This window comes from Cebus imitator, unplaced genomic scaffold (genome assembly GCF_001604975.1).
Source record: "Cebus imitator isolate Cc_AM_T3 unplaced genomic scaffold, Cebus_imitator-1.0 Scaffold523, whole genome shotgun sequence".
Classification (NCBI taxonomy): domain Eukaryota; kingdom Metazoa; phylum Chordata; class Mammalia; order Primates; family Cebidae; genus Cebus; species Cebus imitator.
In genome coordinates, this window is record NW_016107838.1 from 950,856 (window position 1) to 964,885 (window position 14,030).

Below are 14,030 nucleotides of genomic sequence, written 5' to 3' on the forward strand. Positions count from 1 at the left end.
CTGAAGCCTCAGCTGTGGTGAACCTGGCTGACAGAGTCCTCCTACGCCCCATGCATATGCTGTAGTCAAAGACTTTTGTTGCCCTCACCCAAGCCTGCTGTTCCCTCAGAGTGTCAGGTGCTGCCTTTCCCAGCATAGCACTGGCGCTGTGCATTCTCCTGCCCTGCCCTCACAGCACTGTGGTGGCACTGACTGCATGTGCTAAGTGCCAGCACTTAGCACAGGGCTCAGTCCCTCTCTTCCCAGCTGTATCGCAAGTGCCTTGAGGAAGCAAAAACCCTCTTTGAGTTTCATTGCCTGCTTCCAACCTCCCACTGCCTTGCTTCTCCTCTGCTACATGTGAGCTGACTGTCGCTTTGGGGTGGTCACTGCCTATGTGTATTCATTACAAAGTGTCTGTCCTTTTGAAAGGTTGACCTTTCTGTCACACCTAGCTACCATATAGAAAATAAAATCTTATCACTTCAGTCAATTAAGGATAAAGTGTTTCTGAATTTAAGGAAAAATAAACTAGAGTAAAATCAGGACTGAAAGACAAACTAGGAAAATATTTCCAGCTTAGATAATAGAAAAGGGGTCATTTCCTTCATGTATAAAGTGCACGTACAAATTGATAAGAAGATGACTGATGACTTGAAAAAAATGGGTAAAGGATGAGAAAAGACATTTCACAAAAAATGTTTAGCCGCATTCAGAATAAGATAAGTGCGAATTAAAACTGCAGGAGATACCTTTGTTTTTTAATCCATTAGACTGGGAAACATCCCAAGGTTTGCTCATAGGCTCAGTGGGTGAGATTAAAGTATTAACAGGCATCTTTGTAACTTTGCAGTTAGGAGTGTAATATGGTATAACCTCTGCAGAAGTTGCTTTGGAAATGTCTCAGATGTACAAATGCATTCACAGTTTAGGTTTAGCATTCCCACTTCTGAGACACTATTCTACACGTATACCTGTGCGCATAAGACATAATCGTAACACGTTTTTCCTTCTAGTGTGTTGCTTTTAACCAGTAGCTTGAAAAACCCTGCTTTCATTGTTTTTTGTTTTCTGTCATTGGCTCAGCCCTGCTTTCAGTTGTTTATATGAATTGATGGGTGTTCTGGTCTGATTATAATCTATAGAGTAAGAGACACTTTATATGAAATCTGATATGTTGTGTTAGCAATAAAATTCTGTAACTTGGAATATTGTAAGTACTTTGCAGCCAGATTTCATTAGTATTAAATATTATCTCTATACATAGTGAGCTATTTAATATGCACAGTTTATGGTGCAATTAAGAAATAATTTTTTTCACAAAGCTGCCAGGTTGTTGATATGCCCTGGCCTCGTGTTTCTCAAAGCATTCTGGGGGAATTAGCTGCAGTGGCTGTTGGACATGCAGGACCTCTATTGCACTCCACGCTGCTGCCAGGATGCAGTGCAGGTGAGAGCTGGGAAGCTGGAGGAGCTGCAGTGCTGACAAACTCCATAGGAATTCTTGCGGTCACCTTAATGTGGCCTCACATTCAAGAGATAGGCAGCCAATAGTGTCCCTTGTCCTTCCCATTTTATGGTGTAAGTTTCATTTTAAAGGAGGTATAAATCAAAGCCCACTTGAGCATTCTATCATGGTTCACTGGTTCTTGTCATCCTGAAAGATGTCATTGTGGCAGACATGAGACAGGGTAGTTAGATTACTACTGATTTTTTTAAAAATCCCATTTCTGGCCCCATCTAAGATGGCGGAGTAGGAGCATGTCTGGATTGCAGCTCCCAGCAACAGTGCGGAGGGGGAGTGGTCACCGCATTTTCAGACAGATTTTTATTGCCTATAGCCCAGGAGATTTCCCCAGGTGGAGGAGCGTGACGGGTCTACAGCACGACTGTTTCGGCCAGTGTAGTCGGTCTCCACACAGAAACTCATACAGATCCAGGTACTTTTTCAACAGGCGAGACTGGAACACCTGGGAGACAGAGTCACCCATTCAACTGATAAAAAGGGCACTGAAACAGGGAGCCAGGCCAAGAGATTCCCGGATGAAAAAGCGCCACGAGTCTCCAGCACAGCTATTTCAGCCAGCTCAGTGGGTCTCCACACAAGAACTCACACAAATCCGGGCACCATTTCAACTGGTGACTGGAATGCCTGGGAGACAGAGTCACCCCTTCAACTGAAGACAAAGGGGTCTGAGGCAGGGAGCCAGGTGATCAGGCTCAGCCAGTCCTACCCCCCACAAAGACCAGCAATCTGAAACACTCTGGAGAGTTTCACAGCAAGCACAGCTGAACCCAGGACGGTCTAGCTCTGTGGGATGAAGAGAGGTAGTCCACCACTAGCAAGGCAGCCTGCCATCACCGAGAGAGTCCGCCATTACAGAGGTGGGCCGCCATTGCCGAGACAGTTCTAACTATACCCCTATAAACAGGACTGCAGGGAAGTTCACAGGGCAGCTGGGCGGAGCCTCAGCAATGCCTCTGCTTGCAGACTGTGACTAGGCTGCCTCCTAGCTGGGCAGGGCATCCCTGAAAAAAGGCAGCAGTGTGACAGAAACTTATAAATAAAGCCATACCTTCCTGGGACAGAGCACGTGGGGAAAAAAAGGCGGTTATGAGTTCTGCTGCAGCAGACTTAAACATACCTGCCCAACAGCTCTGAATGGTACAACGGAGCTCACAGCTCAGCAGTTGAGCTCCTATAAAGGACAGACTGTCTCCTCAAGCATCTCCCTGACCCCCATGTATCCAAAGAGTCACCTCATAAAGGAGAGCTCATGCTGACACCTGGCGGGTATCCTTCTGGAACAAAGATAGCAGAAGAAGAAACTGGCAACAACCCTTACTGTTCTGCAGCTGCTGCAGGTGATCCCCAGGCAAGCAGGATCTGGAGTGGCCCTCCAGCAGTCCCATAGCAGAGGGGCCTGACTATTAGAAGGAAAACTAAGAAACAGAAAGAAATAACTTCATCATCAACAAACAGGATGTCTACTCAGAGACCCCATCTGAAAGTCACCAACTACAAAGATCACAGGTAAATAAATCCACAAAGATGGGAAGAAACCAGAGCAAAAAGGATGAAAATACCCAAAACCAGAATGCCTCTCTCCTCCTCCAAGGAATCACAACTCCTCACCAGCAAGGGAACAAGGCTGGATGGAAAATGAGTCTGATGAAGTTATAGAAACAGGCTTCAGAAGGTGAGTAATAAGAAACTTCTCTGATCTAAAAGAACATGTTCTAACCCAATGCAAAGAAACTAAGAACTTTGAAAAAAGGTTTGATTAAATACTAACAAGAATAAACAGCTTAGAGAGGAACATAAATGAATTGATAGAGCTGAAAAACACACCACAAGAACTTTGCAAACCATACACAAGAATCAACAGCTGAATTCACCAAGCAGAAGAAAAGATATCAGAGGTCAAAGATCAATGAAATAAAACGAGAAGGCAAGATTAGAGAAAAGACTAAAAAGAAATGAACAAAGCCTCCAAGAAATATGGGATTATGTGAAAAGATTTAATCTACATTTGATAGGTGTACCTGAATGTGATGGAGAGAATGAATCCAAGCTGGAAAACACTCTTCAGGATATTATTCAGGAAAACTTCCCCAACCTAGCAAGGCAGGCCAATATTCAAGTCCAGGAAATACAAAGAACACCACAAAGATATTCCTCAAGAAGAGCAACCCCAAGGCACATAATTGTCAGATTTACCAGGGTTGAAATCAAGGAGAAAATGCTAAGGGCAGCCGGAGAGAACGGTCAGATTATCCACAAAGGGAAGCCCAGCAGACTCACAGTGGATCTCTCTGCAGAAACCCTACAAGCCAGAAGAGAGTGGGGGCCAATATGCAACATCCTTAAAGAAAAGAACTTTCAACCTAGAATTTCATATCTAGACAAACTAAGTTTCATAAGCAAAGGAGAAATAAAATCCTTTACAAACAAGCAATTACTCAGAGATTTCATAACCACCAGGCCTGCTTTACAAGCGCTCCTGAAAGAAGCACTAAACATAGAAAGGGACAACCAGTACCAGCTACTCCAAAAATGTGCCAAATGGTAAAGAGCACACACACAACAAAGAAACTGCATCAACTAACAGGCAGAACAATCAGCTAGCATCAAAATGGCAGGAACAAAATCACACATAACAATATTAACCCTAAATATAAATGAACTAAATGCCCCAATCAAAAGACACAGACTGGCAAATTGGATAAAAAGCCAAAACCCATCAGTGTGCTGTAACCAGTAAACCCATCTCACATGCAAGGATACACAAAGGCTCAAAATAAAGGGATGGAGGAAGATTTACCAAGCAAATGGAGAGAAAGGAAAAAAAAAAAGGAGTTGCAATCCTAGTCTCTGATAAAATAGGCTTTAAACCAACAAAGATCAAAAGAGACAAAGAAGGACATTAAATAATGGTAAAAGGATCAATGCAACAAGAAGAGCTAACGATCCTAAATATATAGGCACCCAATACAGGAGCACCCAGATACATAAAGCAAGTTCTTAATGACTTACAAAGAGACTTAGACTCCCACACAGTAATTGTGGGAGACTTTTAACACTCCACTGTCAATATAGACAGATCAACGAGACAGAAAATTAGCAAGAATATCTAGGACTTGAACTCAGACCTGGACCAAGCAAACCTAATAGACATTTACAGAACTCTTCACCCCAAATCCAGAGAATGTACATTTTTCTCAGCACATCACGCCTACTCTAAAATTGACCACATAATCAGAAGTAAATCACTCCTCAGCAAATGCAAAAGAAGAGAAATCTTAACAGTCTCTCAGACCACAGTGCAATCAAGTTAGAACTCAGAATTCAGAAACTAACTCAGAACCGCACAAATTCATGGAGACTGAACAACTGGCTCTTGAATGTTGACTGGATAAACAATAAAATGAAGGCAGATATAAAGATGTTCTTCAAAACCAGTCAGAACGAAGACACAACATACCAGAATCTCTGGGACACATTTAAAGCAGTGTCTAGAGGAAAATATATAACAATAAATGCCCACATGAGAAGCAAGGAAAGATCTAAAATTGACACCTTATCAAAACTGAAAGAGCTAGAGGAGCAAGATAAAAAAAAACTCAAAACCTAGCAGAAGGCAAGAAATAACTAAGATCAGAGCAGAACTGAAGGAGATAGAGACATTAAAAAAAAACTTCAAAAAAATCAATAAATCCAGGAGCTGGTTTTTCGAAAAGATCAACAAAATAGACCACTAGCCAGATTAATAAAAAAGAAAAGAGAGAATAATCAAATAGATGCAATAAAAAACGATAAAGGGGATATCACCACAGATTCTACAGAAATATAAACCGCTATCAGAGATTACTACAAACAACGCTATGCACATAAACCAGTAAACCTGGAAGAAATGGATAAATTCCTGGACACTTGCCTCCTCCCAGACCTAAACCAGGAAGAAGTCAAAACCCTGAATAGACCAATAACAACAAGGGCTGAAGTTGAGGCAGCAATTAATAGCCTACCCACCAGTAAAAGCCCAGGTCCAGATGGGTTCACAGCCAAATTCTACCAGACATACAAAGAGGAGCTGGTACCACTCCTTCTGAAACTATTCCAAAGAATACAAAAAGAGGGAATCCTTCCCAAATCATTTTATGAGACCAACATCATCCTGATACCAAAACCCGGCAGAGACTCAACAAGAAAAGAAAACTTCAGGCCAATATCCGTGATGAACATAGACGCAAAAATCTTCAATAAAATACTGGCAAACCAATTGCAACAGCACATCAAAAAGCTTATCCATCACGATCAAGTAGGCTTCATCTCGGGGATGCAAGGATGCTTCAACATATGCAAGTCTATAAACATAATTCACCACATAAACACAATCAAAGACAAAAACCTCTTGATTATCTCAATAGATGCAGAGAAGACCTTTGACAGAATTCAACAGCCATTTATGCTAAAAACTCTCAATAAACTAGGTATTGATCTGACGTATCTCAAAATAAAAGCTATTTATGACAGACCCACAGCCAATATCATATTGAATGAGTAAAAACTGGAAGCATTTCCTTTGAAATCTGGCACTAGACAAGGATGCCCTCTCCTACCACTCCTATTCAATATAGTAATGGAAGTTCTAGCCAGATCAATCAGGCAAGAAAAAGAAATAAAGGATATTCAGTTAGGAAAGGAGGAAGTCAAATTGTCTCTATTTGCAGATGACATGATTGTATATTTAGAAGACCCTATCGTCTCTGCCCAAAATCTCCTGAAACTGATAAGCAAAGTCTCAGGATACAAAACCAATACGCAAAAATCACAAGCATTACTATATACCAATAACAGACTTAAAGAGAGCCAAATCATGAACGAACTGCCATTCACAATTGCTACAAAGAGAATAAAATACCTAGGAATACAACAAAGAATGTAAAGGAACTCTTCAAGGAGAACTACAAACCACTGCTCAACAAAATAAGAGAGGATATAAACAGATGGAGAATATTCCATGCTCATGGTTAGGAAGAATCAATATCATGAAAATGGCCCATACTGCCCAAAGTAATATATAGATTCAATGCTGTCCCCATCAAGCTACCAATGACATTCTTCACAGAACAGGAAAAAACCACCTTAAACTTCATATGGAAACAAAAGAGAGCCTGCATAGCCAAGTTAATTCTAAGCAAAAAGAACGAAGCTGGAGGCATTACACTGCCTGACTTCAAACTATACTACAAGTTTACAGTAATGAAAACAGCATGGTACTGGTACCAAAACAGAGATATAGACCAATGGAACAGAACAGAGGCCTCGGAGGCAATGCCACACATCTACAACCATCTGATCTTTGACAAACCTGACAAAAACAAGCAATGGGGAAAGGATTCCCTGTTCAATAAATGGTGTTGGGAAAACTGGCTAGCCAAGTGCAGAAAGCAGAAACTGGCCCCCTTCCTGACACCTTACACTAAAATTAACTCCAGATGGATTAAAGACTTAAACATAAGACCTAACACCATATAAACCCTAGAAGAAAACCTAGGCAAAACCATTCAGGACATAGGCACAGGCAAGGACTTCATGACTGAAACACGAAAAGCATTGGTATCAAAAGCCAAAATAGACAAATGGGAACTAATTAAACTCCAGAGCTTCTGCACAGCAAAAGAAACAATCATTAGAGTGAACCGGCAACCAACAGAATGGAAAAACTTTTTGCATTCTACCCATTTGACAAAGGGCTAATATCCAGAATCTACAAAGAACTAAAACAGATTTACAATAAAAACAAACTAATCTATTCAAAAGTAGGTGATAGTTCAGACACTTTTCAAAACAAGACATATATGAGGCCAACAACCATGTGAAAAAATGCTCATCATCACTGGTCATTAGAGAAATGCAAATCAAAACCACACTGAGATACCATCTCACGCCAGTTAGAATGACGATCATTAAAAAATCTGGAGACAACAGATGTTGGAGAGGATGTGGAGAAATAGGAACACTTTTACACTGTTGGTGGGAGTGTAAATTAGTTCAACTATTGTAGAAGACAGTGTGGCGATTCCTCAAGGACCTAGAAATAGAAATTCCATTTGACGCAGCAATCCCATTACTGGGTATATATCCAAAGGATTATAAATTGTTCTTTTGTAAGGACACATGCACACAAATGTTCATTGCAGCCCTGTTTACAATAGCAAAGACTTGGAACTGGACAGTGCCCATTGATGATAGACTGGACAGGGAAAACGTGGCACATACACACCATGGAATACTGTGCAGCCATAAAAAAAACAATGAGTTTGTGTCCTTTGTAGGGACAGGCATGAACCTGGAAACCATCATTCTCAGAAAACTGACACAAGAACAGAAAATCAAACACCACATGTTCTCACTCATAAACAGGTGTTGAACAATGAGAACACATGGACACAGGGAGGGGAGCCTCACACACTGCAGTCTGTTGGGGGAACTAGGGGAGGGACAGTGGGAGATGGGGGAGTTGGGAAGGATAACATGGGGAGAAATGCCAGATATAAGTGATGGGGAGGAAGGCAGCAAACCACAGTGCCGTGTATGTACCTATGCAACAATCTTGCATGTTCTTTACATGTATCCCAAAACCTAAAACACAATAAAATATATATTTAAAAAAAAAATCCCATTTCTGAAGTGGCGAGTGTACGGTAATAAATTGTGTGCTTAAGGACAACATTTGATAATCTATTAAGTATTCTATATGATGCTAATTTTTTCTATCAATATTTTCATATTATAAAATATATATTTTCCATTTCTAGTAATATTTTTATATTTAAAAATATGGGTCAGGAAAGGGGGGATTACAGATAACCCAAAAGAGAAAAGAAAAAACTTGACAAGTTCACCTGTCCAGATGCAACCCCAGTTAACAGTCTTGATATTTTCCTTTAAATCCTTTTTTATAATGTCTATATGTTGGATAGAGTATGTGCCTTTATGTATTTTTTTTAAAGATGAGATGGTGTGTATGTGTGTTTGTGTATCTTCTGTTCTTCACATGTTCTTGTGTGTAATGAACAACTGTACATGTCAGTATATACACTTCCAAAACTTTTTTTTAAAAAAAGACTATATAGTGTTCATTGATGTGAACTAACAACAGTTATCTACCCAGCTTCATCCTGTTAGATGTGGGTCCTGTTTTTTTCAGAAGAAAAGGGGGCAGGTTCTCAGTGGGCTGTGGTGTGGGAGGGCTGAGTGTGCCAGAGGCCGCCTCCACTCCCACTTTCTTTGTGTTGCCTTCAGGGCAAATGGGGCTTGGTTTCTCCAACAAGTAGACCTGTGACCTGTGTGAACACTTGGAAGACTTGCTGTATTGCCCAGGCATATCAATGTACTTTAGTGCTCTACTAGAGATTTATAGGTAGAAAAACAATTAGACCTTACAGTATTTTTTCCTAGATTCCCTAAAGTACTATAGGGTAATTTTGACTCCTGTGATATGAACTATGCTTCACCTAAAATAGTTTTTGCAAATGTGGATATATAAGTCCTTTATTAAATCTGTAGGAAGTATCTATGCCACCTGTTTCCCGCCTTCAGTATTAAAACCTCCTCAATGGCATTGACATTGAACTGCTTTCCACTTTGTCACATGCTCCTCTCATAGTTCCTGTCTGGGTCCTGAACCCTGGGGACTTGGCTGTTATAGATCCACCCTAACTACGCTGGACCTCAGTGCTCTCTGAGACTTAGTTTCCTCATCTTACAAGGAGATCATAATAGCCCTTGCCTATGTAGAATTACAGAGATCTAATGAAATAATTAATATACCCAAAAGCATGCTGTAAATGCCAAAGCACATATAAGCTTTAGGAGAAACAAAGGGACCCATGGAAATTTCAGAGTCCTTTCCTCACAGCATCAGTGCCTCTTCTTCCACAGCTGATGTCTTAGTCGAGGCACGGCCATGTCCTGAGCACATTACTCCGCACAGCCTTCTGTTTGTAGTTCGAAATGCAGTGTGCTACATCTTCCTTACAGTCTGTATGCCAGCACGTGAAATAACGGGTAACTGCAGTGTTGACTAAATATTGCTTATGGAAATGTTGAGGTGGAGAGTTAGATAGCTCAGTCAAGGTAGGAAAATTAGTGTTGGAATCTGTCTTTTTGTGTATCAGAAATAGAAATAAGACAGGGTGAGAAGTAATATGCCAAAACACTGTAATAGCTCACACACAGTACATAGTGTGTGCCAGGCACTCCTGCAGGTGCCCGACATCTTCCTCTATGACCCTGTCAAATAGTGCCATTATCATCATCATCCGTACCTTAGAAGCTTGGACACTTAGCACAGAGAGGCCGGCAGAGCTGCCCGGTGTCACCACAGAAGTGAAGACCCAGGCTGCTTACCCAGGGCACAGTTCTGCTGCTTACGGTACTTTTTAAGCAGTTCTTTGATTATTCAGATGATAGTACTGTAGGAAAATTAAGACAAAAATACTGAAAAATGAAAATCTTCTTTTAGTGTTTCGCACATGTATTATTAAAGCCAGGTCACTCCTGGAAGCATGTAAGAATACCGGATATTTTTGATCATCGAAATGCTGCATGTTACTATGAGCTTGACACTGAAGTCAGGAAGAGCAGTTGCAGAAACTACTTAGCAAAAAGCGGAAGTGTGTGGGTTTGAAAGAGCAAGGACAAGTCGTCTTCAGACGGTGGAGTGTAGTATTCATCATTTCTCAGAACGCGTCTTTGAACACATTTTCAATTTGAAGTAAAAGGTCTCAGCCTCCCTCTCAGCATACCTCCCACCTTAGTCTGCTTTTAAATCTTAGGAATATTTTGTTGTTCTCCAAGGAACTTAAATATGTTAACATTCTTACCTTTCCACAGAGAGTCACTTACAAGAAGGGAATTTCTAGGCTCAAAGTTCTTTCTTGAAATAAGTAATATAGCCTCATCCCTTGTGCAACCAAGGTTGAAAAAGACTATCTCCTTTTTTCAAATTATCAAGTCTTAAGAACTACAGTTGTTTACAGGGCTTGCCATATCCGTGTAACAATTTTGGTTCTTTTACCAATTATATGCTATGTTAAGATATGGCAAGTATCAGGAAAGCAAGGCGTGGCAATGATTAGAAACCAATGGCCAAGTTAGGAGGGGCAGTTGCTCCCCCAACTTTGTTGTGGCTGTGTAGCAGTGAGCGACAAGAAGCTGTGTGTCAGGTGAGGAGCGAGGGATTGAGGCCTGTCAGGCGCCTGTGAGTGCCCAGCTGTGTGCCAGGTCAGGAAGTGCCATCGTGAACCAGACCGGCTTCCTCTCAGCCCCTGTGGAACTCACAGTCTGGTGGGGAAGCAGCAGTCACTGTGACAGGCGATACACTAAGATGGGTGCTGGTGGTGGTAGGCATTTGGGGATCCCTGCAGAAATGTGGGGATGGACTTAGAGGAGGATCCAGCTTCCTGTTCCTGGGATGCCTACAGCACTAAAAGTTGTCAGGTGAAAAATAACATTTGGTACTGTTGATTTAGCTAAATGACTTATGTCATTGTAGTCGACTTAGAAATGATAACATGCTCCTCGACTTCAGCTTGAAAACCCAACCAGCAGCTTATAATCCCTATTTTTTTAACTTTTACTTATTTTTGCTAAGGAATCTTTTTCTTCATTTTACAACTTTTTTGTCCCATTACCTTATTTTCATTATGTTACTTTATATGACCATGAGTTCTAAAATAATAAAAAATGAAATATTTTTGTTCTTTGTTAGAATTTCTCTGCAAAGAGTCTCCAAAAATTCATATTCACATTGATCGTATCGACAAAAAAGATGTCCCGGAAGAACAAGAACATATGAGGAGATGGCTGCATGAACGTTTCGAAATCAAAGACAAGTGAGTAACAGCGGCTCCAGCCCTTCAGAAACTTTGGTTCAACTAGATTTCAGTTTAGTCAACCATTTGAAACCAATAAGAATGCGTTTTATAAATTCAAGTCAAATCATAGGCATATCTGATCCTGTTTTAAACTTTACTTACGCAAATCACTGTAAAAGGACTCATGACAGTGGGCCCATCTGCTTTCATTGATAGTGTTTCTTGGACAATACTATGTGATAACATATAAAATTAAATTAAAAACAACAACACACACAAAGAAGCTCTCCAGTATCAGATGCCTGGATCTACCTCTCAAGTCAGATAAAGTGGTGGTACCGTGTGAGGACCATCTGCTGGGCCAGGGTGGGGCAGAGGACTGTGCTGATGTACGGGTGGACATGATGCTGTTAGATTTATTGCAGAAAGAAGGAGCAGTTGACAGTGTTATATCTAAAATGTCTTCTGTGATTAATTATATTCCACAATTGTAGCCAATTGTTTTATTCTCTTAACATATTTTCTTCTCAAGAAAATATCATTGTTCTTCTTTTCCTTGTTTTACAGTAAAATGTTTTAAATTAACCTTCCTGGGTGAACCTTACTGGGTGAGAATTATTAAAAGTATAATAGGTTAACCATGAAATTTTAAGTTTCTATTTTCATTGACTCTCAACTGTACATAATTGTTATTAAGCCAGCCATTCGGGACCTCTTTGTCCATGGAAGAAATTTAAAAGTAAGATCGACATGTATCGACATGAAAATGTGTTTTCAGAAAAAAGACTAATGTATTTAACGTCCTACTTATTTTATAAGTATTTATAAGTATTTAGAGTGAGTCTGAACATTTTAATACAACGACTATCGCTAGGGAATGTGATTTATAAAGCAATAGAAGCATGTTCCCTTTCTGTATGTTTGTGTTTTAGATGATTATGTTGGGTATGTTCTGCTGCTATAACTTTACAGATTTTATGTAAGATGGGAAAATGAATTGACTATGTTGTTTTCCTTCTTTTATCTGCCTTTATAATTCCATGGGAAGAAAGGCTTCTTTGAGACACTCCAGGTGCAGTAAGCAGTCCGTATCCATGGATTCCACATTCATGGATTCAACCAAGCACAGGTCAAAAATATTCAGAAAAGAAGGGAGCTGGGTGTGGTGGCTCATGCCTGTAATCCCAGCACTTTGGGAGGCTAAGGTGGGCAAACTGCTTGAGTCCAGAAGCTCGAGACCAGCCTGGGCAACAGGGCAAAACCCTGTCTTTACAGAAAATACAAAAATTAGCCAAGTGGGCACCTGTAGTCCCAGCTACTCAGGAGGCCGAGGTGGGAGGACCACTTGAGCCTGGGAGGTTGAGACTGCAGTGCGTCATCATTGTGCCACACCCCAGCCTGGGCAACAGAGCGAGACCCTGTCTCAAAAAAGAGGACTTGGGAGGATGCGCATGTGTTTACTCAAATACTATGCCATTTTATTCATGTATCAGGGACTTAAGCATCCTTTGATCTTGGTATCTGCTGGGTATCCTTGGACCGGCCGCCCATAGATACAGACAGACAGCTGAGAACTGCTGGTTCTGTCTTTGACTTCTGGTGGAATAGGAGCTCTATGTAAAAAGGAGGAGAAGCTGCAACAGGTTGTTAGCCATTTGTGGGTTAGGTCACTGCAAAACTTTATAGATCAAAAGTTTAAAAAACAAAGAGCATCCTCATAAAATGGCTGTTGAAATATTATATATATAATTCATATATGCTAATCATAGAGCATATTAAAGATATTTTGAAAGACTAGAAACTTCTATTAAACCAAGTTTCTGGATGTTTTCTTATCCATCGTTATTTTCCAAGGACCTGCGTAACTTTTCCAGCATGTAATAGCTACCTAATTGATATTTTTTTAATTGAAATACTGAAGTGACTAAAATATAAACTTTTTTCATTCTGGCCATAGGATGCTTATAGAATTTTATGAGTCACCAGATCCAGAAAGACGAAACAGATTTCCTGGGAAAAGTGTTCATTCCAAATTAAGTATCAAGAAGACTTTACCGTCAATGTTGATCTTAAGTGGTTTGACTACAGGCATGCTTATGACCGAGGCTGGAAGGAAGCTGTATGTGAACACGTGGATATATGGAACCCTACTTGGCTGCCTGTGGGTTACTATTAAACCATAAACAAGTAGCTGTCTTCAGACAGTGGGATGTGCTGCATTGCCTATTTTTGGCAGCTGCACGTGACATCAAATTGTTTCCTGAATTTAATAAGGAGTGTAAATAAAGCCTTGTTGGTTGAACCTCGTAAAATAGAATTTGTGACGAAAGCTGATATGCAATGGTTTTGAGCAAACAAACATGGTGATACAACTTTAGCACTAGGGCTGCTGGAAGGGTAAAAGCTAAATGGAGTTCCTCCTGCTCTTTCAATTTCCCATGCACTAATGACAACTTCAGAAGCCTAGGAGGATTGTATATTTTGTAAGTCAGATGGCTGCATTTTTGAGCATTAATTAGCAGCATATTTCACTGTTATTTTCAATTTATTACCATTTGACAGCTCCAAACTCTTATACTAAAGTACTTAGTATCTTGCAGCTAGGTAATATTTCATGTTTTGCTTAATTTCTACAAGTCAGTGAAAGAAACTGTATTTAAGAA

The 14,030-nt window shown here is 40.4% G+C and overlaps 1 protein-coding gene across 3 annotated transcripts in view; it reads left to right on the forward strand.

The window, feature by feature from the left end:
- The window catches only part of AGPAT5 (1-acylglycerol-3-phosphate O-acyltransferase 5), a 60,658-nt gene extending 46,989 nt beyond the window's left edge, over window positions 1-13,669 (forward strand). For all 3 annotated transcript variants that reach the window (XM_017514373.2, XM_017514374.2, XM_037733418.1), the window contains 2 exons: window positions 11,262-11,385; window positions 13,325-13,669. In XM_017514373.2, the coding sequence (XP_017369862.1) occupies window positions 11,262-11,385; window positions 13,325-13,550 (350 nt within the window). In that variant the 3' untranslated portion in view covers window positions 13,551-13,669. The remainder of the gene's footprint in view (window positions 1-11,261; window positions 11,386-13,324) is intronic.
- The last annotated feature ends 361 nt before the right edge of the window (window positions 13,670-14,030 follow it).